A 25,641-nucleotide genomic window follows, 5' to 3' on the forward strand; every position below is an offset into this window, starting at 1 on the left:
TTTGCATTTTTAAGGGCATGTGTAACATTTTTAAAATAAGGAATATAACATATTTTTAATTTTAATCAAACATATATAAAAATATTAATATTTTTACTACATAAGTAGTATGATAGATAGATTATTGATTTTAAGTTATAAATATTACTAATATTTTTTTTTATAAATCTTGTTAATTAGATTTATAAAAGTTTGACCAATACGAATGTTATGGCGACTCTTTTTATAGAAAAGATGAAGTATGTTATATTTCTGGTATATTTTCTGAATTACGGAGAAAATTTAAAAAATAGAAAATTCCATCCATCCATGTATTCGTGTCGCGATAACCTAGACTAGGTTGGATATCGATCCAACTCGGCTCGGCTCGGTCCAGCTCGAGCTGGCTCGTTAGGCTAACGAGTCAGCTCGGCTCGTTAATATTACGAGCTAGAGGAGTAGCTCGGCTCGGCTCGTTACCGAGCTCGAGCTGGCTCGTTTAGCTCGCGAGCTACTACAAAAATAGGACATACATGTTTATAATATTTATGCTACATTAATTCCAGAAGATGACGTCTACCATTATGTAACCATACATGATTAGTACATATCATGTTCATCAAAAGTATCACCATGCAACATAGTTGGTCCATTCATGATCATACAGTTCTAGCATACTAACTAATTGCTTGTCACCACAAACTTAGAAAAGTCCATAAGATTCAATGTCAGCTTCATCATCTTCTCCCTAGAAAACAATCCATAAAATTAGCATTTAAGTACCACAACAATTATAAAATTAAAATTCATATGAAACAGCTGAAAATAAGGATTACGTACTAATAGAATAGGTGTACATTTCTTAGTCAGCATCATCATCTTCTATATTTATAGTCATGAACAGTTTGTTTTAGCTCGTAAGCAGCCCACGAGCTGGCTTGAGCTGGCTCGTTAAAATAACCGTACTTACATAGTTACAGCTCACTCATGGAAAAATTAAAACGAACCGAGTCGAGCTTGGGCTTTCCGCCGAGTCGAGCTTGGGCTGACCACCAGTGGAGCTAGTTGACGAGCCGGTATTTTGTCCAGCCCTAACCTGTACCATACTTCGCGATTCGTACGCGAACAATTTCCGCACTCCCGCTCCTTTACCTCGATTTTGCGTTGCGCGGTCGCCGGCCCGGCGCCGCTGACGGCCTCCGCCAGCCTCCCAAGCGGCGTCCAGCACCGGTGCCGACCCACCTCCTCGGCTCCTGGCCAACTCCCCGCCCGACGTGCTCCAGGTCAGGCACTGTCCTACCTCTCCCCACTCCCCTCCACCGCACCCGCACGGATGGTGTTCGACGGATCGTCCGATCCGCGTCCAATTAGTGCTCAGATGCGCCTCACTTACTCTGCATTGGTTGTTAACCCATCCCGGCCGATTAAACAATTGCTGGGATGCCCTTCTCTTATCCAGCTATTGGCCTATTTGTTCCACGCATAGCCCCGATGTAACTGCATCGAGTGTGGTGGGGGGATAAGCTCGTTATGATTATGATACTTTCGGTTGTCTTTAGGGCTTAGTCGTGGACGTGCTTAGTAATCACGAGTATGTGAGAGCTGCAAGCAGGAAGCGCATCTACTTTACTCTTTCTATTCTGTATTGCAGTGGCAACAATAGCAAACAAATTCGAATTCGCATAACTGGATCCCATGAATATGGACAGTTACTAATTGATAGTCATAAGCTAGAGATACTTGCTTGGAATACATGTCCTATTGAAGTCCTGTAATGGTGCCAACATTCATATGATTTATTTTTCATACATGCATTGGCTCCTGCCATGCTGTACCTCTAGCATTGGAAGTACTAGAGAACTGAGAACTGATGCCATGTGACACTATCGCTGTCTATATTCATATGGTTTTGTGTTTGAGCTTATGTATGTTCAGTTCTCCTTTATTTTCATTCAACCAGCTAGAGTTGTTCATCTCGTATGTAAAGGAATTTACTTGACTTTCTAATCTATGAAATGCTTTCTATTCATTCTTAAAAATTGTTTAACTCTTCATTTAGAATGAGCATATGTAATCTGACTAACTAGAAATCACTGATAGATCCAAGTTTAACTCTGTACTCAGTTATTAAGTCCATAATTTTGGGATATCTTTAAGGTTGTGATGTTTCCACAGATAGGGGACTTCAAGGACTCAAAGTTTCTAGCTCTATTATATTTGCTCCACTGTGTGATCTTATATATTTTTGCGCTACTTTAGTTTTTTTTAATACATTTCGTTGCAGATCCTACAATGGCAACAAGACGCAATGTTCAGTATGCACATCTTCCTATGGAGGATATAGATGGAGACCATGCTTGTGAAGAAGCTGATGATAACCTACGATTCACCTACACACCAAAATCGCACATGAGAATTCCATGGAAGTCAATTGCCCTAGCACTTTTTCTCCTCCTTATAGGAATTTTACTCCTCTTTCAGTCATATTTTATATTCACAAATCACATGGAGGGTGATGGTTCTCAGGAATATGGTCTCTTATTCCTGGGTGTGCTTGCTTTCCTTCCCGGTATGTTACCACAAACCACTTTATCCTTCTGTATTTTCTTTCCAGATTATGCCTTCTTTTTTGGGCACGAATGATGCAGACATGCATTTCTGGAAGAATCTGAATGTATTTTTGTTCCTGGTGGTTAAGTATTTTAGTTATATTTCTTCTAGCAATATGTTGTACAGATCAGTAAAATTGTTTAGTTTGTGATCAGTAGATAGTGGACATTTTAGATCGATTTTTCTGTCAATTATGTGACTTCACTGTGGCTGTAAATCTGTTTTACAGGATATTATGAGACTCGAGTTGCTTACTATTCATGGAGAGGAGCACAAGGGTACACTTTTGCATCCATCCTGGATTATTAGCCGTCTGTGTTTCATACGATTGAGAGCGTGAAGAGGCAGCTAGGGCAAGCACCTGGACAGTTAATCGAGCCACTGATGGAGCTATCAAAATTGTCAAGACTCCCAAGCGATACGTATAGGCAACATATCCTCTGAAACGGTGCTGTAGTATTCTTGAATAGGTTAACTTGGCAACATAGAAATAATGTTGTTAAGTAGAATGCCAGCAACATAGGTACATATGTTTGCCCCTTTCTCTCCTTTTGTTTTTGTTTCCTTTTGGTTACTTGTATTAGATAATTCTGATGGATTCATAGATATGCAATGGGAATTTTGCCATCATACTGATGCAGTACCTTGTAGTATCGTATTCTGGAGCTCTTACAGATTGAACTGATGGCTGTGTGTTCCTTCGAGCACATTTCCTTGTAGCTTATCCTAATTCATCTCTTTCATGTTTTGGGACTCGAATGTAGTATGAATTTACAAATTTCTTCGTTTGCACGTGATGTATGAGGACACACTCCAGTTGGACAGTTGGGTATTCTACACTCCTGGTATTCCTTCCAAGAGTGTGTGTAGCCAAGAGGCAAGTGCAAGGAAAGCATCGTAGGCGAGTTTTAAAATGTTGTGCATGCCATGCCAATGAGTGTATTTAGACTTGAGCAAGGGAAATAAGTATCCTGGTGGTCCATTTCATTTTACAAGCCCTAAAGCATAGGCTTTGCTTCGTCAATAAGCCGGCTACTCTGGCGTTTCCATTTGGGTGCCTTCGCTAATGCTGGGCACACTGAAGAAGGGTATTTTTGCTTCGTGGATTCAATTGTCATTTTCTTTTTGTCCTGTTGCCTTCATTTGCTACTGTCTAGTCAATCAGGCTAGTAGGGCCGAGACAGTTCAAGTTTTTTTAAGGGCTATTGGGCCTGTTTTATCTCCCTGCGGTTGCAACTGCATGCTATCGTTGAGGGAAATGTACTGTATTTCATTTCACGTATAGTTGATTATTTCCCTTTTGTTTTTTTTTTCAAATGGCGTCTGAAAATGACCCATCACCTCTCTTTTTTAAGACGAAATGAGTCATCACCTCTATGTTAAACTAAGAACTCTCAGATTGCATACAGTTTGTGGTGCCATCTCAACCGTAATCCGGATTTGTCAATAAAATGAAGTGTACACCAAAACTTGAGATACACTCGGAAAAGGAAAAATTCCACGGACATGAAATGAATTTACCAAAAAAAATAAATCTTATATACTACTGTGGTTTGTAGGCTCTTTGGAATGACATGTTCAATGCGAAATCCACGTGTGTCAAACGGATCATAACGCCGATGATTAGATTTGTCAAACGAATGAATGGTACACAGACTAATCTCCTAACCCATACTCTTTTCGTCAAACAAATTGGACGTACAAAATTTAATCACACTCTTTAGGAATCTTCACACTCATCGTTTGTAGTACTACCACCGTTGACAAAGATAAACCCACTGGAATCCGTGCGCGGAAGCTTCACTGTACTTCGTTTCCCGGGACCCACCTGCCACTCTCCCACGGAAGCAAACGGCCAACCCTCCATGGACCCACCTGTCATCCTCCCCAGTGAACTGTCGGTGTCTCAAGTGTCAACCTACACCCCCCCCCCCCCCCCCCCCCCCCCCCCCGGCCCCACCACAACACTCTCATCGTCGTCTTCCTTCACAAAAGCCCCCCTCGATCTCTGCTCCAAACAAACTTCTCCTCCACCTCCTCCCACGCCGTTATCATCCCCCAAGATCCCACCTGCTGGGCCCTAATTTCCGTCGCAGAACACCGCATTGGGCACGCGCGTTGTGCCGCCGGGATATCGTCCCGGATCTGACCCTGACCGGCGAGTCGGCGGCGGGGTCTTGGGTGCGCTGAGAAGTAGCCGCGAATCTAAGGAGAGCACAGAAGAGGCGGCGGGGAAGGAGCCGGGAGGAATGGCGCCGACGCGGGGCACCGGAGGCGGGGTGCGTCTGCCGCCGATGAACGCGATGGAGATCCTGCGGGAGACGGTGCGCGTGCTGCGCGGGGACCCGCACGCGTTCACGTCCATCCTCTTCCTGCTGCTCTGCCCGGCGTCTGGGTGCCTCCTCCTGTCCGCGGCCGCGCTGGACGGGACCGTCGTGGTGCCGCTCGAGCGGCGGCTTCTCGTCGCCGCGGCCACGTCGGGGCTCCCGCTCACGCATTTCGTCAGGCAGCTGGCGCACCACCTCGCAGCCACGCTCGTCTCCGCCGTCGTCTCGTTACCGGCGCTCCTCACGCTTCTCCTCGCCGCCCGCGCCGCCGTGGCATACACAGTCGCGGCTGTGTATGCCGGGAAGCCCCTCGCCGCCGGGGACATCACCCTCCTCGCGCGCCGGGCGTGGCCGCGCCTCGCCGCCACGTACGCGCTTGGGTGCGCCGCCGTCGCCACCGGCCTCGTCGCCTTCCTCGCCCTCCTCGTCACGGCCTGCTCCACGCTCAGGGCCATGCTCTACCCACCCGACATTGTCGTGTGCGCGGGCCTCTTCACTATTCTCGCCTACTCCGTGGTGTACGCGCACACCATCATCATCTGCAACCTCGGTGGCGTCATCGCCGTTCTCGAGGAAGTGGCCGGGGTCAATGCGCTGCGCTGGTCGGTGCAGCTGATGCGCGGGCAGACCCACGTCGGGCTGCTCATCTTTCTTGGGTCCACCATTGGCCTAGCTTTCGTGGAAGGGCTGTTTGAGCACAGGGTGAAGACGCTGAGCTATGGCGACGGCTTGTCGCGGCTCTGGGAGGGGCCATTGTTGGTCCTCATGTACTCCTTCGTGATGCTGATTGATTCAATGATGAGTGCGGTGTTCTACTTCACTTGCCGGTCATCAAACTTAGACTTCTTGGACGAGGAGGGTGGCTCGGTTGAGGAGCTTGAGATGATGAGAGCTGGCAATTTAGATGCAATTAGGTGATGAAGAAGATTGGTTTATTTCTCACATGTGTATCTGTTCATAGCATCACAGGAAAATAAGTGAGATGGCCATTTGCCAAGAGCCGCACAGATTGGCCAGTGGTATTGGTGGTTACAGCGCCATGGCTTATGTGTATGCTTGGGTTGATTAGCTGAAGTTGGTGTTGAAAGGAACATTTTTGCAGCCATTTGGTATATCCATGCTTAGTTATAGCGGATTTGGATGGAAAGGCTAGATGGAAATCTGTCATGTGGTGTGTTCTCGATCAGATCTGAGTTTTGGCAGCGATTCAAGAGCTGGTGATATGTGTAGCATTCTTTCAAAATGATGTAACTAGCATATCGATTTAATTGTTGTGGAATTTTGTTCCTTACAGCATTCTGATTATACTGGATGAAACATTTGTTACTAGGGAAATACGAATCTTGATTCTTGAAGTATCACTCAAGCTAAATGTGCGTCGTCAGTGACTTTATGTTTGTGCAGTGGATGATGTTTGTTGGCAAAACGCTGCCATCATTTTGAGTTTATGCTTATTTACCTGTATTCTGTTTTTTGCTGAAGTCTGGTTGCCCTAGATTTTCAGATTTCTGATGATCTGTCTTCCTACTATCTGAAAAAGGTTCTTACAACCGACAAATCTGTATGGTGTATTCTTGTCTTTGCAGAAGATGCTGATTGTCTTTAGCAATTAGCATCCGCAAGTCACCTTGGAGCTAAGCAACCTTGTTGAGAGTGTTCTTTCTGTGTAATTTGTGCTGCTGAAGACACATCAACTCTGAAACTTAGAATTTTGCATCTGAAGCATCTTTTTTATTTCTTTATTATCTTTTAGCATTATGCTTTGTCGGCACAGAACTTGGGCTGATAATCCATGCATTTTATAGACAGATGAATTATTTTCTCTTCCTCAGATCAACAGGCCATTGACTTCCATTGATTATTGGCTGTGCCTTATGCCCAAGATCGAACCTATGTAATGTTCAATGAACAATTCGCGTATTTTACTGTCAAGTGTTCACAGACAATTGACTGTTCAGTTTGTGTCCCTCACCGTCAGTTGGTGCGTGCCGCCGACATTAACGCCTGACACCTTTTTTTTTTACATGATAACCCCTGACATTTTGCTTCAATTTGGTTGAATTTAATATGGCAAACGCTTCCACTCTTTAAAAAAACAAGTTGTCAGGAGCAAGGTAAGAAAATAAAAAAGTGGCATTGTTCGTTCTATCGCAAAATAACTCAGGTCAAAAAATGTCATATAAATAGTGTTCATGGTATTTCCGGTTTCTTTCTATTGGGCAGCGAATCTAACCGATCGTCAAACTGATATAAGTGTTACTCCTGCAGGTTTTATGCGACATGTTTGGCACCAAAACCAAAACAGAAGCGACTGACCTTTATCACGTGACGTCTATGTAATTTATTATAGGATTCAATGTTTGGTACATGTTTGACTTGGTTGTGTAGGTATGGCTTAATAAAAGTATACCCAGGGAGTGTTTGTTCTTTAGGCGCTCCTAAAATTCATGTCACATCGAATATTTATATACTAATAAGAAGCATTAAATATAGATTAATTATAAAACCAATTACATAGATGAAGGCTAATTTGCGAGACGAATTTTTAAGCCTAATTAACTTGTCATTAGCACATGTTTATTGTAGCACCACGTTGTCAAATCATGAACTAATTAAGCTTGAAAGATTCGTCTCGCAAATTAGTCGCAAGTTGTGCAATTAATTTCGTAATTAGTCTATATTTAATACTCCATGCATGTGTAACATTCGATGTGGCAGAAATTTTATGAGCTCCTGTAGAAACCAAACAGAACCCTAGTACGGCCATTAGAGACTTATTCAGCCTATTCGTTTGGCTGTGGTTTGTCGTAAACGATCGTAAATTTCCTGTCGGAACAGTATTTTTCTCTTACACAAACCAGTCAGCAGTACTTCTTCACGAACTAGCAACGATACGAACCAGCCAACCGAGCAGGCTGATTAACAGTGTGTTCCAGATGACAGGAGTTGCACAGGCCGATATTTATAGTCAGAGAGAATTACTTTCTGAATGCCCGTTGCCTATTGCAGCATATAAGTACATGCCATTGTTTTCATCACAGCACATGGTCGGAGCCGATAAGTCAACCTAAAAAACAATCACCAACCAATCAGGCATTTCATCCAAGGTACCGACCTCTAAACAAATCAGTTCATTGTCGTCTGACAGCAAAATTACAAGCACCTGAACCCCCACGGAAGAAATTCAGACACTGCCTGCCTAGCGATTCAGAGACTAACACAAAAATTAATGATTTGCGCAGTATCCAACCATCCCTGCGACAAGATTTGACATTGACAACAAAGAAGGTCAGATACTGGAATCTCCGGTTCTTGGCTGATCATTTACAATCTTCATTCATCTGAAGTCAGGACAATCTGTTCTTTGGCACAAGAATGCCAGATGAGGACGCACTCTGGTCGGAGTTGAGGATGATGCTTGCCCAGTTCGACGAGCGATGCACTATCCGTGACGGAATGCGGTCGCTGTCTTCACCCCCTGATGCTTCATACCCATCGCTGGTCGATCTCGACAGTTGAATCCCTTGCTGTGGAGTGCTTCCTGGAGCAGTTAGAGCTGTCAGTTGCAAGTCTTCAGCTCCAGACGAGGAGACAGCCGAGACTCGGTACAGATGCAGGTCAGGCGAATCCAAGCTGCTATCTGGAGATGACCCACCAACATTAACAGAAGATGCAGCCCTACTGGGATGGAAGGCACTCCGTGCCTCAAGTTGCAATGGTGCTAAATTGGACATTGCTTCAGGGGCCATGTCACTGCTGGTAGAATCAATAGCATATGTAGATATCTTTGCAACAGGTTTGAGAGAGAGATCACTGGGCTGTCTTCCTCTTCTGTTTGTTCTCCTCTTGCTATCGGGGCCTAGATCAATCCTACCACTGCTCATGCCTCCGTAGCTACTATCTGTTTCATGGCCTCGTGAATAGTCATCTTTTCTGATTGGTACTAAAACTTTGGACTTCTTCCGTGCCTCTGCAGCAACCGTTGAAACTTCTTCAGCATTAAGACGAGCTAATGCCCATGGGCTTATTTTCACAGCCCCTGAGCCCTTCTTCCTCTTTCCCTCATCTTCTTTTCTCTTCATAGAAGAATTATGCGAAGAAGCAGCCTCCGATGGAATAACATCAAACTAGAAGGAGGTTCAGTAACTTCATGTCAATAGTGAGTTAATGGGCAGATGTGAAATGGAAAATGGTCACACATTTTTTTATTTAATCATACGTACAGCTCATGATGAGGCCTACATGTGCAATTGCTATCAGTTAGATGTGCAAGACATTAATTGTAGCTATCAACTAGAAACTTAGAGTCAGTATGACTGTTAGAAAAGTGACCAACTTAACTTCCATTCACCTGCTATACTACCCATGTGCCATATAGATATAGGTATAGCTTCAGCCTGGGAGTTACATTATCTGTTTAATAATTGATGAAGCCTAAGGATGTAACGTTCACACCTGATCCTCAAGAAACAGCCTTGGCGGAGTGCACCATGAACCACGACGAAGTGGACCAAAGGAACTAGTACTGCTGAGTCCAGTGTATGAGCTTACACGAGACATCTGTGGACTCTGCTGCCCACTCAAATCATCTTGTTCTTGCTCTCTCAGGGCAATGATGTAGTCATAGGTACTGATTCCCTGCATAAGGTTGTCATCATGATGCTTCAGTTTCACATAACCACAAAAGGCTATGATATCATACTCAAACTATTCATGGTGTTTGCATACTCCGTGGCAACAGTTTATTGTTTTAATCACTATTTTCAAAAATCAAAAGTTTCAAAGTGGTACTATAAGAAACTCCATGCCGATACTAATCCTGCTAGTGATATCAATATTTGGTTCAATACATAATGATGTCAGTATTCACATTGTACAAAAAGCATAGACACAGCGCATAGAACCCAAGTTTGCATTATCCAAAAGAAAATTTGTAAGGTGGGCTAGAAATTTTTAATACAAGTTTATTGCCAATAAGGCATAAGTGCATAACTTTGACCGGCAGCTTCTAATCCTTCCATATTAATATATTATTGAAACTTAGCAAAGTTTATGTATGCCCATATGATTCACAAGGATATTATTGGTAGAAGCTAGAATAATTTGAATTCATAGGCATGGAGCTTTTTTTTTACAAGAGTCAGTAAGCAATAGAATCAGACAAAAGGGAAATGTATCAGAACTTGCCTTCTTGATCAGAAGAATGTGGAAAAAAAGAAGTTGGGCAATAGGCAGTGAAGCAACCATGGCTAGGATGGTACATGATGCCTGTGTCAACAAGTGTCAACGCTTTGAGCATTTCGATAAAGATTGGTGAAAAGAGCTGACCAATTCAATAATCTTTGAACCATTCAGTAGATATGAAAGAAGTAGGATGACAGTACATACCACCACAATAACAAAAGGCACTACAGAGAAGCTGCTTCCAAGCTTTGAAACAATTTGCATAGAGAATTCCTTTCGCTCAACAAAGCATAGCACTAGCACCAATACTCCAATTGCTGATTGTAGGATAAGCTGGCCCAAATTGCACAAACCATGCAGACCTGTCAATGGTCAACTAGGATGAAAAGGACCAGGAATAAAATGCTCCCCACAATAATGGTGACCAATGCATATAGATTACTGATTCTAGAATCTAGACGATATTGGGAACATGCTCTACATAATGACACAATGGTAGAAGTATTTTGTAGCATCTTTATCAGTACAATCTATCAGAGATGGATAGGACTAGGAGAGCGTATTAGTACAATCTATCAGAGATGGATAGGACTAGGAGAGCGTAAGCTTACCAAGATAAGGGCAGTTGACATTAGAATAAAAAACCTCCTATAGTTTCGTCTTCCAATACAATTGTTGAGCCACTGTTGAGATTGAGGAAAACAGGGGAGTTATTATGTACTCACTGATGGAAATAAGACAATTGCTAAGGAGTATGTTACCCTGCAGTGATGATCAAAACCATCAACACATTTGTCACAAACTCTGCAATGCTTACTATACTTCAACACCTACAAAAAAATAGCGGACTATTAACTGTGAGCAGAAAAACATACCTCAATGCCAATAACTACAAGAAACATACCTGAACTTCACATAGGCTGCAGAAAAACATCCCTTCCTCAGTGCCGTGCTGCTCAGAGGACCATTCATGTGATTGGCAGCATGAGAAAACAAAAGAGAGAGGGTAGAATAGAAGGAGAAATGCAGAGAAGGTTGAACTCAAGCAAGATGAATTCTTGTCCTTGTGTTGAGTCATTGACTTCTCGCTAGATGCTGCGACCTCATGCTCTTGCTTTTCTCCAGTTCCCTCTAGCTGTAACCGAGCATCTGAAGAACCCTTTCTGGATTCCATCAGATGCCTGTGTTTGCCACTTCCGTACAAGCTCAGATACTTCTTTGATTTGAAGACTCCTGGATCTGCTGGGTTTGCTGCAGCACACCAGATGTATAGAAAGAATACACATAAAACCTGAAATGATCAGATCACCATTTGGTCACAATAAATTCCCTTATGATAGGCTTTGATTCTTCAGGAGAGACAAAAAGGTGCAGTCATGAACTTGGAATATAGTTTGCCCAAAACAGTAGCTTCATGATGACACTGTGTGTAAGGCATGTTGTATTCAACAATCACAACATTTTTTTTTCCAGTTTAGCAAAGCAGAATGTGGCATTTTAGAGCACATAACATTTTATCCAGAAAGTTTGAAATCATTGTTTCTGCAAATTTTCATGTTCTTCCATATTTGTGGCTCACGAATTCACACATGTGAAGGCAAAACATAATTCCAAGCCAACAGTAACTACATATGGTCTGTCAGAAGCAGTGAAGAACATGCCACTACATGTCCATCAGAAGAACAGGCACCATTACATTTCACAGCATTGCCTACTCACTACACTGTTACAGCATAAGCACAACATTTTTTTTAAAAAAAAAAAGCAAAGAAAGCTTCAAAACAAATTAGGTTTCATGACAACCGTGAAGCAAAAAGAATAATCCAGGGCAGCAATTTGCAGGGATGATACGACCCATTTCACGGAACAGTATTTCAGTAGTTGGCATCATCACAACAAGGTAGCACCGAGAGTATTGACATGGTATCAGAAGGTTACAGGCCATTCCGAAACTGACGATGTTAGTATAAGTACTACTATGACATGTCACTCTCCAGCAAACGGAGCCACAAAATCCAACCAAACACGTGTTCTGGCATACAACCCAAAGACAGTAGTGCTGATGTGGACAGAAATGAAGAGGCACACAGAGCCTGACGAACATGTAGCTCCCACTTGTTCTGAAACTACATTTCCCCAATGGTGTTAGATAAACAACAGATAAGCATGCACTGTTGTCCTTAACCTTGTGACACAAGCCAGAATTCAACCAACCATTGAGGCTGAAGCAAAGCTGTTGAACTGAACGAAACAGACATTGCTTCCAGGGTTAGGCACGCCACATGATGGCACAACAAGAATTGCCCAGGCCAGCAAAACGATTTAAGATGTACCACCCTTAAACAAGCAAACAAAACGTACAGAAATCCTACCAAACAAATACGCGAGACTGCCAAGCAACACATTTCATGATTATCAGGCCACACTTAATTCGGCGCCTTCCCTAGCTCAGCAACCACTGCTGGGCCCATCACCCAGCAGCTAGATGGGGATCCAAAAAGGTCCCAGACAAGCAAAACACAAGGCGCTCAGTCGCTCACTCAACTCAGAATGGCATCGAAGGAGCCAAGCAGGAGCTCTCGAGTCTCACCAGCGGAGTGTAGAGCCCCATGACCACGTACTGGAACACCTTCCTCCCAACGACGGGCGCGAAGAACACGTAGAACGCGAACGCCAGCGCCAAGAAGACGGACACGGCCACCACCTGCGATGCGCGCGAGACATCGAATCTTCAGTAATCACGGGCGACAAAAGGAACCACGCCCAGCAAGAAAAAGGCGCAAAATTTCAGCCGGGACGAACCTGGAGAGGGTGGTACGGGAGCTGCCACCCATGCCGCCTCATTGCTACTCCCAAGAACCGCAGAATCGACAGAACGAAACACGAGAAAGCACCCTCCTTTTACCCTCTCTGCTCGTCTCCTCGCGTCGAGGGACGCGATCAATGCAAGGAGAAGGAACCGGGACCCCCAAGGATCGAGGGTTCAAGCACCAAGCCCGCGGCTTCTGCTAGCTCTCGCCATGGATTCGATCTTGCCGCATCTGTGGGCTGGGGCCTGGTGGGCGAGAGGGGAATAGGATGGAAGGAATGGGGGAGCGTTTGGGAGGGAGACCAAAGGTTGGAGAGCATTAAATGCCGCGCTGGCTGTGCAGATTTACGAGGGAGTTGCAAGAAGCGAGCGGGGAGGGAGGGAGGGAGGGAGGGAGGGAACAAGAGGGTTTGGACTGGCGTGGCCCGTGGCTGCTTCGCTCTGGCCTTTTGGGCGCTCACGTGAACCTCCGTTGCCAGAGTCCGGTTCCGGTCTCCCCTGTGATGACTGAGGACTGTGGCAGTAGCAGGAGCAGCAAGGATGCCTGTCTGTCAGTGTGGGGCCCAGTGACAGCCGGTTTGTTTTAACCCCTTGTCATCCATGGTCCTCGGCTCGGATAGACCTTGATCCTTTTGCTTTTGTAGCTCTGGGCTTTTCATGATAGGGGCGTTTCCAAGTTCTAACAGAGCACAGTAATTTTCTTTTCATGTGTTAATTTTGACGGTAATTCCAAAACCAGAACTGAACTGTGAGATTGTATTTTGTACAGTGTTTTCTACTGTGAGAAAGAAACTAATGTGCTGTTATGAACGACGTATAGGAATATGAAGTAAAGAATCAAACCACAGAGGAGACACACGATTTAACGTGGAAAACCCCTCCGATGTGAAGGGGAAAAACCACGGGCACCAGCCAGCAACAATCTCACTATCTCAAGAGTTTTGGGTTACACGCCTATGGCGGCTTACAAGAGAATCAAGTCTCCACGAAACCCTAGCAAGGGTATATATACCGTACCGTACCGCGGGGGGCTCCGCCCCCCGCACCCCCCCCGAACACAGGGGGACACTCCGGCCTAAGCCTCCGGCGACGGGCCTTCGCTTCGCTCCGTCAGAAGCCTGGCCTATATCCTGGAGTGAATTTGGAACAACTCCAACATACTCCACCTTGAGACAAATTCATCTTGTATCATAAATCAACCCTTCATCCTGAACATAACAAAAGATAGAAAACCACTGGTGCCAACAATAGTCTCTTGGACTATCCAATTAAACCAACTAAGCTTGAGCACAGCTCAAACTTAGCAACAGGAACAGGCTTTGTCATCATATCAGCAGGATTATCATGAATACTAATTTTGCATATCTTCAGCTTACCTTCTTCAATCACATCACGCACAAAATGATACTTGATATCTATGTGCTTAGTTCTCTCATGGAACATCTGATCTTTAGTGAGGTAAATTGCACTTTGACTGTCACAGTGCAAACTTATGCAAGATTCAACTCCACAAAGCTCAGCGTACAAACCTTTCAGCCAAATTAATTCTTTGCACGCTTCACAAATAGCCATATATTCTGCTTCAGTAGTAGACAAAGCAACAACTGACTGTAAAGTAGCCCTCCAACTCACAGCACAACTGCCAACAGTAAACACATAACCTGTAAGTGATCTTCGTCTGTCTAGATCAGCAGCATAATCAGAATCCACATAGCCAATAAGACCCTTATCAGTTCTTCCAAACTTTAAACAGGAATCTGCTGTGCCTCTAAGGTACCTGAAAATCCACTGAACTGCCCTCCAATGTTCTTTACCAGGATTAGACATATATCTACTAACAAGACTCATAGCATATGACAAATCTGGACGAGAGCAAACCATGGCATACATCAAAGACCCAACAGCACTAGAATAAGGAACCCTTGACATGTATTCAATCTCTGCATCTGTACTAGAACACTGAGTAGCTGACAACTTAAAGTGAGGTGCAATAGGGGTACTAACAACCTTAGCATTTTGCATGTTGAAACGCTGAAGAACTTTCTTGATATAATTTTGTTGATTAAGAAATAGCAAACCAGATTTTCTGTCTCTACTAATTTCCATATCAAGAATTTTCTTAGCACTACCAAGATCTTTCATATCAAAACCACTACTCAATAGCTTCTTTAACTTAGTGATTTCAATCTTGCTCTTGGCAGCAATCAGCATATCATCAACATATAACAGCAAATATATAGGTGATCCATTAACATGCTTGATGTAAACACAGCTATCATACTTAGATCTTTTAAAACTGTGTGCTAACATAAATGAATCAAACCTCTTGTTCCACTGACGAGGGGACTGTTTCAAACCATACAAGGATCTCTTCAACTTGCACACATATTTTTCCTTGCCAGGCACTATGAACCCTTCTGGTTGGTCCATGTATATGTCCTCCTCAAGCTCTCCATGCAAAAACGCAGTCTTCACATCTAACTGCTCAAGCTCAAGATCATGTGAAGCAACAATACTAAGGAAAGTACGAATTGAACTATGTTTTACCACTGGAGAGAACACATCATTGTAGTCAACACCCGGAATTTGACTGTAGCCTTTAGCAACTAACTTTGCCTTATACTTTGGAGGCTCGCTTGGAGATAAACCCTCCTTTCTCTTGAAGATCCATTTGCAGCTGATGGTCTTCTTATTCTTAGGCAAAGGTACAATCTCCCATGTACTGTTCTTCTCAAGAGACTGCATCTCCTCATGCATAGCAGAAATCCAATTCTCAATATCACCACAACGAATAGCTTCTTTATAGGTTGCTGGCTCATGAACATTCTCCACCTGTTCAGCACAACTCAAAGCATAGTAAGACAAATTACACTCTTCAATAAGACGCTTAGGAGGTGCAATTGTCCTTTTTGACTTGCGTTGAGCAATAGGTAAATCCTCCTCTAACTGCAAAATAGGAGGAGTTTGCTGAACATCATCATGAGCATCATCCTCAGCAACATCATTATCATGGTCACCATGCTCATCAACAGGCTCCACCTGCACACCTGTATCATCATCAACATGCTCCACCTGCATGCGCATACGTTGCAGCTCTTTTTCTAGAACATGATCTGAGGGCAAACTGTCAGTAAACATCACAGATTCATTGAAAACAACACTCCTGCTCATAAAAGTCTTTCCTGTTTCAGGATTCCACAATTTATAGCCTTTGACTCCCGAACTATAACCAAGGAAAAGACACTTAACAGCTCTAGGCTCTAATTTTCCATTATCAACATGAGCATAAGCAGTGCATCCAAAAACTTTCAACTGTGAATAATCAGCAGGCGTACCAGACCATACCTCAATGGGAGTTCTTTTATTTAGTGGAATAGAAGGCGACCTGTTTATCAAGTAACAGGCAGTATTAGCAGCTTCAGCCCAAAAATGCTTGCTCATCCTGGCATTAGACAGCATGCAACGGGCCTTGGACATGATGGTTCTGTTCATGCGTTCGGCCACACCATTCTGTTGTGGAGTATGGGGTATGGTGTGATGCCTAACAATGCCTTCCGATCTGCAATAATCATTAAATTCACGCGAACAAAATTCTCCACCATTATCAGTACGAAGCAATTTTACCTTCCTTTCAGTTTGCCTTTCTATCATTACTTTCCAGTCCTTAAAAGCAACAAAAGTATCATCTTTCTGTTTCAGAAAATAAGGCCAAACCCTTCTAGAGTAATCATCAATAATTGTAAGCATGTAACGAGCACCACCAAGTGAGGACTTACGGGAAGGACCCCATAAATCAGCATGAACATAATCAAGAGTACCTTTAGTGGTGTGAACTGAAGTGTTGAAATGTACCCTTTTATGCTTCCCGAAAATACAATGCTCACAAAACTTTATTTTACTCGAAGTGCAGCCATCCAGCAGGTTTCTCTTCATCAATTCTGCCATACCATGGTGACTCATATGTCCCAAACGCATATGCCAAAGGTTAGTTTTACTAGGTTCATCATTAGTAATAGCAGCAACAGCGGAATCAGAACCAGGTAAAGTACACCCTCTAAGGACATATAACTTTACAGAATTAAGATCACCTTTCAAGCAAACAAGAGAACCTTTTGATACCTTCAGAACGCCATCTGAACCGGAATATTTGTAACCTTCTGCATCAAGCGTGCTCAATGAGATAAGATTTCTGGACATCCCTGGTATATACCTGACGTTTTTCAGCGTGCGTGTCATGCCATCATCAGTCTTGATCTGAACTGATCCAATCCCCACAATGTCACACGGGTTATCATCTCCCATCCGCACAACATCCCCTTTCTGCACAGACTTATACGAGCTAAACCAATTTCTGTTAGTGCAAATATGAAATGAACATGCGGAATCGAGAATCCATTCATCATGACCAGCAACACAACCAACAAATACTACCAGACAATCTCCAGAATCATCATCAGACGCAGCAGCAGCAACAGAGACCTTACCAGCCGACTTGTTTTTCATCTTCTCCTTATTCTGTACTTTTCTGCAATCCTCAACATTATGATTTGTCAGCTTGCAATAAACACAGAACTTTTTATTACCATGCGGCTTGGACTTTGAACGGCCTCTCCTTTCGTAGTTCTTTCTACCATCATTGCCATCATTGGAGGATCTGTTTTCAGTTCTGCCTCTCACATGCAAAGCATCGCCCTTGGAGGACGACGTCCCGTCATTCTGCACCATGCCTCTCATCTTCTCCCTAGACTGGAGAGCCTCATAAACTTCCTTTAGGGTTAGTTCATCACGGCTCAAAAGTATGGTGTCACGAAAATTTGCATACGAATTTGGCAAAGAACATAGCAGCAAAAGACCTAAGTCCTCATCATCATACTTCACCTCCATCGACACTAGGTCGGCGACGATCTTCTTGAATTCAGCGATGTGGCTCATCACTGAATCCTCCTCCTTCATCTTCAGGGTGAACAGCTTCATCTTCATCTGCATCTTACTGGTTAGATCCTTGGACATACAGATCGATTCCAGTTTCAGCCATAGTTCTGCAGCAGTTTTCTCTTTCAGACACTCCTGCAAAATATCATTATGAAGATGCAACTGAATTAGGGCGAGCGCCTTCTGATCCTTGCGGATCTCTTCTGGAGTCCACTCGGCCTTCCTCTTTCCGAAACTATCCAGCGCCTCATCATAGTCATGAGTCTGCGCCAGAATCCCCCGCATCTTGACTTGCCATAGCGAGAACCGTGTGTCGTAGTTCAGCAGCGGAAGATCGAACTTCATCGACGTCGTCATGAACCCTAACAGCAACCAAAGCTCCGATACCACTTGTTATGAACGACGTATAGGAATATGAAGTAAAGAATCAAACCACAGAGGAGACACACGATTTAACGTGGAAAACCCCTCCGATGTGAAGGGGAAAAACCACGGGCACCAGCCAGCAACAATCTCACTATCTCAAGAGTTTTGGGTTACACGCCTATGGCGGCTTACAAGAGAATCAAGTCTCCACGAAACCCTAGCAAGGGTATATATACCGTACCGTACCGTGGGGGGCTCCGCCCCCCGCACCCCCCCCCCGAACACAGGGGGACGCTCCGGCCCAAGCCTCCGGCGACGGGCCTCCGCTTCGCTCCGTCAGAAGCCTGGCCTATATCCTGGAGTGAATTTGGAACAACTCCAACATGTGCTACATCAATCACCTGCTGACAGGAAAAATCTGATGTGATATGGTGCTAAATTTGCTTACATCTGAAACGGTTAGTAAAATTGGCTGGCACATAAATACTCCACAAGCATAAGCTATAGATGTGAAGCAAATCTTCTCAGCGGGAGAAAAAAAATCTTCCAATGCAGATACAGTACGAGTTTAGAAAAATTACATTACTTCCTTTAGTCATAAAGAAGTGGCATTCAAGGTAGCCACAAAAAAGTTAAGATGCCATTTGACCACCCTGACTAAACTATTTTTTTCCAAGAGAAATATACTTTTTTTTCTTTAAAAAATAAATCTAGTTTTATTATTTCCCTCCATTTTCGTTTACTTGAGATTAAACTTTTACAACTGCATTTTCCAAACATTTTTTTCTAGAAAGGTTTATAGATATATCTAGCCTTGTATATCATATAGTTTTTCTTGTTATATACTTTGAAATATGTAAGGATATTTTTTAGAGAAAAACAAATAGTCAAAGTTACTACAATACAGCTATACAAGTAGGGTCGACAATGGGTATCTGCAACCCAAAACCCAATGAATTTTTACCTTACTAGGGCATATTGGTTGTGGACTAATTTTCTTACCAATAAACATATTAATTAATGGACAAAAATCCTTACCTATTGGATTTGTGAGCATAGGTATGGTTCTATTCTATCTGTGTCCGTAAAACCATGGGTAAGTATATCCTGATATGCATCCATAGTTTAGCCACCCCTCAACTCAAAAAGTACTCCAAAACGTGGTCAAACCAAGCCCAACTAGTGCCATATAAAAGGAACTACATATATATCGCTTCTTGGTTACATTTGTTACATATTTTAGATTTGTAATTTGCTTATATGGCTATAGCTTGATGCATGTGACATATTATTTTTCAGTATGGACAACCTAAAATACATTCGTCATCCGCATGGGCATACGTATAGACACAAATTATACCTCCTACATAGATATGAGTTTTTTTGGAAGCAAAAAAGTTCTAATGGATATGAATATACCTCCTTCACGTTGCATCAACCTGTTCACGTTGCATTAACCTGTTCGGCTAATGGTTTCTACCTCCTACAAATTATACCTCCTTCACCAACATGTTTAGCTGATGGTTTCCGCGTCTGACTGATGCTGTTGTGTTGTGAAAGAAAAATATTATACAATGACTGATAAATCGGGCTGATAAGTTCAAACGAACAGGACACACAGATATACCCATCCGGTATCTAATCAACATTTGCAGCTGACATAAACAAAAGAATTCCTCCACTCCCAGCGTGTTATCATGCAAAACGTAGTAAACAATGCATCAAATACGAACCAAAAGTAGCACCCCTTTCATGTGCACACGTCTTGTTTAAATTCAGAGTGTAAAGTTTTGAGGTGTCATATCAAATGTCACATAGGTATATTGCATGGAGTGTTCGAATACTAATAAAAAATAAATTATAGAATCCGTTAGTAATCCACGAGATGAATTTATTAAGCCTAATCAATCCGTCATTAGCATATAGTTACTGTTGCATCACATTGTCAAATCATGGACTAATTAGATCTAAAAGATTCGTCTTGTAAATTAGTCGCAAATTGTATAATTAATTATTTTTTAGTTTATATTTAATATTCTATGTACGTGTCAAATATTTGATGGACAGAAAGTAAATTTTAGGGGAGAAACTGAACAGGCCTCACTTACTGCACTGACGGCGTGCAAGCGTACTGTACTGTACTTGCTTTCCTGCTAATCTGAATTCCCAGTATCCAGCATATCAGCATCCATCTATGACAGTGTGTCACGTCGTCCGTACACAACAACAGTCTGTCAGGGATCAACAGTTAGCGACCTCGATTTACAAAACTATGCTGACACCATCACTTTGTTCACGATTCTGTCTGTCAAGTGTCAACAACTTAACATTGTTTTAATAGTATTACAATGGTGAGCTTAGGAGTACCTTTTGGGGTTAGACAAACAATTGTGGATTAGTACTGAGTTGTTGTGCCAGGTTTGTCCTTTGCTGTTGTTGTTCTCCTTCCAGCCCTCAACAACCTTTCGATAAGCTTAATCAAGGAGTATCTACAAGCGCAAGCAGATTGCAGAGGAGAGAATTCCTTATTTGACATCAGACAAATGATCTGTTCCTTTCTTGACCCTCAAAAAAATTTCGTTCCCAATTTGACACCGAGTTCAATTTTCGTTCCTTATACGACACTCCGTTGAATTTTCCATCCGTGAAGGCCGTGAAGGCACGTCGTGCAGACATAGGTGCCTAGCCCCTGAGGAGGAGACTCGCTGGTAATTCGTTTTCCGTTGGGTACGCGCGAGCGCACCCGATGGGTATAGCCCCCGAGCCTACGACCAACAAGGGAGTCGATCAGAGGCTGAGCACCTTGGTACTCTTTTTTGGGGCTACGGACTCTTGTGTCTCTTCTGGTTGGGGTGTTCGCCCATGTCCATTTTGACCGCAACCTGTGCGGTCGGTCGGGTTCCTGAGTCGAGATCTGGCGGCTTGAGCCCCTAAGCCACTAGGGGCTAGTCCGGGCTGGTCGCATGATTTTCTATGTCACCCTGTCCGTGGTTTTCACAACCAAAGGGGTGGAGCTGACGCCACTTGCCTCAATGGCTTGAGTGGTGGGCTTCGATGAGCTCGCTAACGGCCATGTCCGAGTGAAATCCGTGTTCATTGTTCGTGATGGGGTCAGCATAGCCCTCCTGTGGCACTCCACTTTTCCTTAACCCGCCTCCCGATAGATGCCCGAGTCATTCTGAAGAGCGACTCAGGTGGCCCGATGGCCTCCCCTCGATAGAGATTCTGTGGGAACGGCTCGAGGTCAGGATAGAACGAGAAGGTTGAGAAGCCCCTATTTGCACTTGAGCGGGTCGAGCGAGGGCCGTTAGGGCTCATCTGCGTTTTCTCCCCTGGCTCTGTTTGACGTGAGGCGGCCTCGAGCCCTTCGTGGGCCGGCCTTCAAACCTCGGTCGGTTGCCGCTCATATCGAATGAGACGACTACCGCTTCGTGACGTGACACGAAGCGTTTCGATGCAATGATTGCATAGGCAATGATTTGGATGTATGAATGCATGCATGAGAATGAATGCTTGTGTACTGGAAAAGTAAAACGGGGGTTGATAAAGTTACCTCGATGCCTCGAGTGACAGGTTCAGGGAGCTCCTATCGGATATGTCCGAGTGGAATCTAGGTCGATCGTTCGTGATGGAGTCGACATAACCCGCATGGGGCATCCCACTGCTCCTTACCTATCTCTCAGCAGCCGCCCTAGCCGTGCGATTGACTCGGGTGACCCGCTGGCCCCTCCTCGATGGAAATTCTATCGGTGGGCCCCTCCAAACCCTACCTAGGAAGGTGGAGGGTCATTTGCATGTGGTTGCGCCCCGTTTCCCATGCCCGGGTTGTGGTAGTGGTGGGCTCCACATAGTCCATTTCCCGTTAGCCAGACAACGTCCTGTTGTGCAGGTCGCGTCCTATCAGCTAGGGCCACGTCCCACCACATGTCTTTCTGCATTAAATAGGGGGAATGGAGAGGGTTTTCCTTCCGTTCTTTCCCCTTTCTTCAACCACTGTTGTTTCTCCTTCCTTCTTTTTGCCAAGCTTGTTCGTGTGCTACGGCGGTTTCTAGGAGAGAGGAGGGCAGAGCGAGGGAGAGGAAAAACTCACAAATTCATTTATAAATCCAAGGTGCGATGTCGAACTGGAGGCCTTCCAACATGGATAAGGCCGTGCTGGCCGACTTCATCGTGAAGGGGCTACTTTTGTCGGAGGAGGTGGCGCACTAGAGGTTGTTCCATGAACCCAAGCTGACGAGGTCGCCTTCTTCCTCGCCTTCCACGAGCACGGGCTCGGGTACCCCACACATTGGTTCCTGCACAGTCTCCTCAATGAGTGGGGCCTGGAGTTGCAGCACCTCAACCCAACTAGGGGGCTGCACATCACTAGCTTTGTCACCGTCTGTGAGGCCTTCCTTGGGATGGAGCCGCATGTGGATCTATTCTGGTGAGTCTTCATCGGGCGAGCCCTGTCCGAGGGGAAACCGCCTAGAACTGCACCGGTTGGGGGGTTTGCCCTATAGAAGAGGCCAAAGTTGTCGGTCCCCTACCCCATGTACTCCCCTAGTGACTCCAACTAGGGGTGGCATGGCGAGTGGTTCTATATTAGGAACCCAGTGGAGGTGTTGTTCCTGATGTTTACCGGGGAGAGGCCGGAGAAGAGGGAAAGTTGGACGTGGAGTCCTTCCCGTCAGCAGAAAAAGCTAGCGATCATCAAGCTAGAGCTTCAAAAGCCCATACGGAATGGCCACGATGAGTTGCGGGTCTTCCACACCTTCTTCCGCTGTCGGGTTGCCCCACTGAGGGAAAGGACATGACCGTTGTGGGAATACTTTGGCCCGATGGATCCCGACTATGCATCGCCGGAGGAGTTGTCGAAATATGAAGTTTGGAGTTATCTTGGTCGGGCACTGCAGTTGAGGGATGAAGACTCCCTCGAAGGGACGCCCGAAGCCCTTCATGCCACGAAGCTATCCGATTTAGTATGTTTTTTTCCTGTGACCTTTTCCTTCTTGTTTTGATTGATTTTGAGTTGCTCGTTTTGAAGGGACTCGTGGGCTATAAATCTTGGCCGCATCTTCTGAGAGGGCTGAAAGGCATGGTTCGGCAAGCCACCTAGAGGGAGGCCACACTTGCCAAGAAGAAAAAGAAAACCAAGAAGGTCCGGAGGAGGTTTGATAAGGAGAAGGAGATCAATCGGTGGGTCCATGATGATGAGAGCCAGAGCGACATGGAGGCAGAGCTCGAGTCAAAGGAGCCCACGAAGATAGGTGATGACGTGAGTTCCTCGGAGGACAACAGAGATAGAGGTGCTACCATGACCTTGGTGGAGCACCATGAGCCTACGACTGTGCCCGTCGGTTGTGGGTGTGGTACGAAGACATGCGGCGATGTTCCTGAGTCGAGGAAGCGCACTGTGAGTGTAGACGCTGCCCTTGAACAAAAGGCAAAGTGGGAGTGGTCGTCGCACCCTTTAGAGGCATCGTCGGCTTCTTAGCCCCCTGCTCTGAGTGTGATGGAGCACGCTGGTCAATCGGGGGAGCGCGATCATTCGCTCATTCCCTCAGGGTCAACGTACGTGCATGGCCCTTAATGGGGAGATGCCCCACCAATTGCTCCAGTTGTCTCGCTACGAGCTAGTGGCCGTGACCATTCACAAGCCAAATAGGGACCAGCCATGCCGTCCCTACCCTCGGTCGATCCGAGGAGGCACAAACTATGACCCCCGAGCGATCCTCATCCAGTTGGCTCATCGTTAGCCAGTCGGGGTTTCAAGGTTCTACCACTTTCATCTAGGTATGTATTCATGCTTCCCTTTGCCCTCATAGTTGAGTTTTTGGGTATGACTAACCTATGTTTGTGCCTTCTCTTGCAGCGGCCATGCTCTGGCTGGTATGGAGATCTCCCCACCTCTCGTGCGAGAAGAGTCATGGCCCAGCCTACAGTGGGTCATGACGAGCGGTGGGGGAAGTAGGTTGGTGGCAGCATGACCTTCCTTAATGAGGGTCATTTCTTCTTGACCGGTCATGGGTACAGCTATAGCGGTGGCGACGGCGACGATCTCCATGGTGTCGGTAGAGGCTGGGGTGGGGTGACTCTTATGGTCCCTCCATCACCGGTTGTAGAGGAGGAGAGGAGGGAAGCTAGGCTTCCTGTCTCACATGGCGGAGGAGCACATGGTTTGCCCACCTAGTCAGAGCTAGAGGGGCCAAAGGAGCTACAACCAGGATAGAGATAGAGCAGCCGCTAGTGAGCCATGGAGTCCTGGTGGTGGACATCCCCTTTGATGGTGAGGAAGACACTGAGGTGGAGCCACCAGCCATCCCGTCATCCTAAGAGTTGGTGATGATCCGATTATCGCTTGATACTATGATGGATGGATCTTCTAGCGGGTCGGGGGTGACCCGCGAGCTGGTGTGGCCTTGCCTCGGTGAGTCAGGAAAGGCCTAGTTCGTCCTTCGCGACGAGGAGGAGGTGAAGCTTTGGCACCTGCTTAGGGAGAGAGGACTGTCGATGGAGTCTGATCTCGCCCTTACTAAGGCGAAGTTCAAGGAGGCTGTAGAGAGGGTTGAGCTCATCCATCAGACCATGACTGTCGACCTACCACACATTATAGAGGTAAGTTTTCTACATTCCTGGTGTTGTCTTTGATTCCTTGGCATTTAAACGGTTGTCTCAGCATGCCTGCTTCTTGTCTCATAGGACCTGGAGATGATGTCAATCCGCAAGTCCTGATTTCTTTGGGAGGAGCACAGTCGAATAGATCAAGAAGTAGTGGCATTGTGGCAGGTCGATGAGCTTAGGCACAAGCTAGAGTCTGCTCGCTATGAGTCCTAAGACTAGGTGGCCAAGGCGATGGGAGCATGGGTGGCGGAGCTATGTGTGGTCGAGCGGGCAACTACTGCCAAGCAGAAACTCAACATGGCGATGGACCACTTGGCGGCGATCGATGCGGCGCTTATGAAGTCCCTAGAGGATCTGGAAGTGGAGCGAAAGTCCCGATCGGACACCGAGCAGGAGGTCATTGTGCTCTAGGGGCAAATGCTCGGGGCAGAGGATTCGAACACTCGGCTGCTCGAGAGGGTGACCCAGCAAGAGGAAGGGCTTTCTATTCTCAAAAGCACCCACCTCGGTACATACCTGTTCTGCCCTCGATTGATGCCTTGAATTTTTCTTTTCCTTGCTCCTAAATTTGTCATGCGTTTCTAGAACTGGGTGGAAAGATTGGCTCTCTGGAGCAAGATCTGGAGACGGTCAAAGCGGCAATCGGTCAAAGTGCAGAGGCGCTAGCCTAGTCCCTTGAGGAGCGACATGCTCTCATGGGAGAGCTTGACCAGCTTTGCAACATTGCACATGTGGTGGTCTCTGAGGTGTTCGGGTTAGGACCGAGCACCAGTACACCCACCGTCCAGCTAGCGGAGGTCCCAAATGAAGTTTGGGCCCTCATCTCCGATG

At 45.2% G+C, this 25,641-nt stretch overlaps 3 protein-coding genes across 3 annotated transcripts; 2 read left to right on the forward strand and 1 right to left on the reverse strand.

Moving 5' to 3' along the window:
• Nucleotides 1-1,063: 1,063 nt before the first annotated feature.
• LOC136552654 (uncharacterized) lies at nt 1,064-3,261 on the forward strand. The gene is made up of 3 exons (XM_066544210.1): nt 1,064-1,262; nt 2,264-2,548; nt 2,819-3,261. The coding sequence occupies exons 2-3, from the start codon at nt 2,272-2,274 to the stop codon at nt 2,896-2,898; spliced, it is 357 nt and encodes a 118-aa protein (XP_066400307.1). The 5' UTR covers nt 1,064-1,262; nt 2,264-2,271; the 3' UTR covers nt 2,899-3,261.
• Nucleotides 3,262-4,579: 1,318 nt separating this feature from the next.
• LOC136552655 (uncharacterized) lies at nt 4,580-6,195 on the forward strand. Its single transcript, XM_066544211.1, has one exon. It carries the CDS (start codon nt 4,839-4,841, stop codon nt 5,832-5,834), a length of 996 nt encoding a protein of 331 aa, XP_066400308.1. The 5' UTR covers nt 4,580-4,838; the 3' UTR covers nt 5,835-6,195.
• A 1,645-nt stretch (nt 6,196-7,840) lies between these two features.
• LOC136552656 (probable protein S-acyltransferase 22) lies at nt 7,841-13,271 on the reverse strand. The gene is made up of 9 exons (XM_066544213.1): nt 12,903-13,271; nt 12,691-12,804; nt 11,005-11,391; nt 10,862-10,930; nt 10,712-10,783; nt 10,305-10,433; nt 10,104-10,184; nt 9,372-9,554; nt 7,841-9,043 (listed from the first exon to the last, which is right to left on the reverse strand). Exons 1-9 carry the CDS (start codon nt 12,942-12,944, stop codon nt 8,264-8,266), a joined length of 1,857 nt encoding a protein of 618 aa, XP_066400310.1. The 5' UTR covers nt 12,945-13,271; the 3' UTR covers nt 7,841-8,263.
• Nucleotides 13,272-25,641: the final 12,370 nt, after the last annotated feature.

The sequence above is a fragment of the Miscanthus floridulus genome, chromosome 4, assembly GCF_019320115.1.
Source record: "Miscanthus floridulus cultivar M001 chromosome 4, ASM1932011v1, whole genome shotgun sequence".
Taxonomy (NCBI): Eukaryota; Viridiplantae; Streptophyta; class Magnoliopsida; order Poales; family Poaceae; genus Miscanthus; species Miscanthus floridulus.